The sequence below is a fragment of the Gigantopelta aegis genome, chromosome 2 (assembly GCF_016097555.1).
Source record: "Gigantopelta aegis isolate Gae_Host chromosome 2, Gae_host_genome, whole genome shotgun sequence".
NCBI classification, from domain to species: Eukaryota; Metazoa; Mollusca; class Gastropoda; order Neomphalida; family Peltospiridae; genus Gigantopelta; species Gigantopelta aegis.
Window position 1 is genome coordinate 511,302 of NC_054700.1, and position 1,871 is coordinate 513,172.

At 41.4% G+C, this 1,871-nt stretch overlaps 1 protein-coding gene across 1 annotated transcript in view; it reads left to right on the forward strand.

The window, feature by feature from the left end:
* LOC121379051 (integrin beta-1-B-like) overlaps positions 1-1,613 on the forward strand; it is a 37,620-nt gene extending 36,007 nt beyond the window's left edge. Inside the window, exon 12 of the mRNA XM_041507502.1 lies at positions 1,321-1,613. Coding sequence (XP_041363436.1) covers positions 1,321-1,613 — 293 coding nt within the window. The remainder of the gene's footprint in view (positions 1-1,320) is intronic.
* Positions 1,614-1,871: the final 258 nt, after the last annotated feature.

A 1,871-nucleotide genomic window follows, 5' to 3' on the forward strand; every position in this document is an offset into this window, starting at 1 on the left:
CTCCCTGACTAACTGCTCACTAGAGACAGACGAACGGATGTTTGCTCCCTGACTAACTGCACACTAGAGACGAACGGATGTTTGGCTCCCTGACTAACTGCACACTAGAGACAGACGAACGGATGTTTGGCTCCCTGACAAACTGCACACTAGAGACGAACGGATGTTTGGCTCCCTGACTAACTGCACACTAGAGACGAACGGATGTTTGGCTCCCTGACTAACTGCACACTAGAGACGAACGGATGTTTGGCTCCCTGACTAACTGCACACTAGAGACAGACGAACGGATGTTTGGCTCCCTGACAAACTGCACACTAGAGACGAACGGATGTTTGGCTCCCTATCTAACTGCACACTAGAGACGAACGGATGTTTGGCTCCCTGACTAACTGCACACTAGAGACGAACGGATGTTTGGCTCCCTGACTAATTGCACACTAGAGACAGACGAACGGATGTTTGGCTCCCTGACTAACTGCACACTAGAGACAGAAGAACGGATGTTTGGCTCCCTGACTAACTGCACACTAGAGACGAACGGAGTACTAGCTGTACACACTCGTTTTAAATAATAAATTACTCTTTAAATTTTAAATCTCTGAATTTATATTGTTTAATAAGCAACTTTTTCATTTCATTTTGTTTGACAAATCAAACTTAATTTAGTTAACCACATATATTATGAAACAAATTTACCAAACTTAATTTGGCTAACCACATATATTATGAAACAAATTTACCAAACTTAATTTGCCTAACCACATATATTATGAAACAAATTTACCAAACTTAATTTGGCTAACCACATATATTATGAAACAAATTTACCAAACTTAATTTGGCTAACCACATATATTATGAAACAAATTTACCAAACTTAATTTAGTTAACCACATATATTATGAAACAAATTTACCAAACTTAATTTAGTTAACCACATATATTATGAAACAAATTTACCAAATTGATAACACGCCTTACTTTCTGGCAGAAAACAATTTGAGGGTACGTAATAACAAAACAGTTCATACATGCCCCCCCCCCCCCCCCACACACACCCACTAGGTGGTTATGTGATCGAATGTCTTAAAATGGACACTGCACTTCGTGTGCTTCAACACATTTTAAACAGCAGTTGTCTTACTATCATCCATCTAAAAATTAAATAAATACATATACATAAATTAATTTTTTCAAGATTTGAGGGTACGTAATTTTACCCTCCGTACCCTCTTCTCCCTCCTCCCACACCCGCCGCTCTCGCGCTTCAACCTGTAAATGAGTTATGGTAATAATACTCTTCTTTATTCGTGGAAGACCAGATGGAGGTTTTGGGCCTGTTCTTTATATCTGCGTTGAATATCTTTATCTCAAAATACTTCGCCGTCATCGCCCGTCACTTTGCCAATCCCGCATCCCAAGAGGGAGATGAAAGACGCTGTACATCGAAACCACACGAACACAACGTGGCTTCAGCGTGTGAATCCACACCGCTTCCGATACAGGTGTTCCCGCGATTAAAGGTGCAGTGTCGACACACCATCTTACGACGGTCTACCAATGCCGTTAACACACCGAACACCCACAGGCGGGACCTAGCCCAGTGGTAAAGCGTTCGCCTGACGGACCGTCTAAGATCGATCTGCGTCTTATTCGGAGTTGGTCTAGGATCGATCATCGTCGGTAGAGCCATTGGGATATTTCTCGTTCCAGCCAGTGCAGGTTTCCTCTCTATAAGACAACATGTCAAATTTACCAAATGTTTGACATCCAATAGCCAATAATACATAAATAAATGTGCTCTAGTGGTGTCGTTAAACAAAACAAACCTTAACTGTTTAACCAAACACCCAATGCGTTTCGATGTG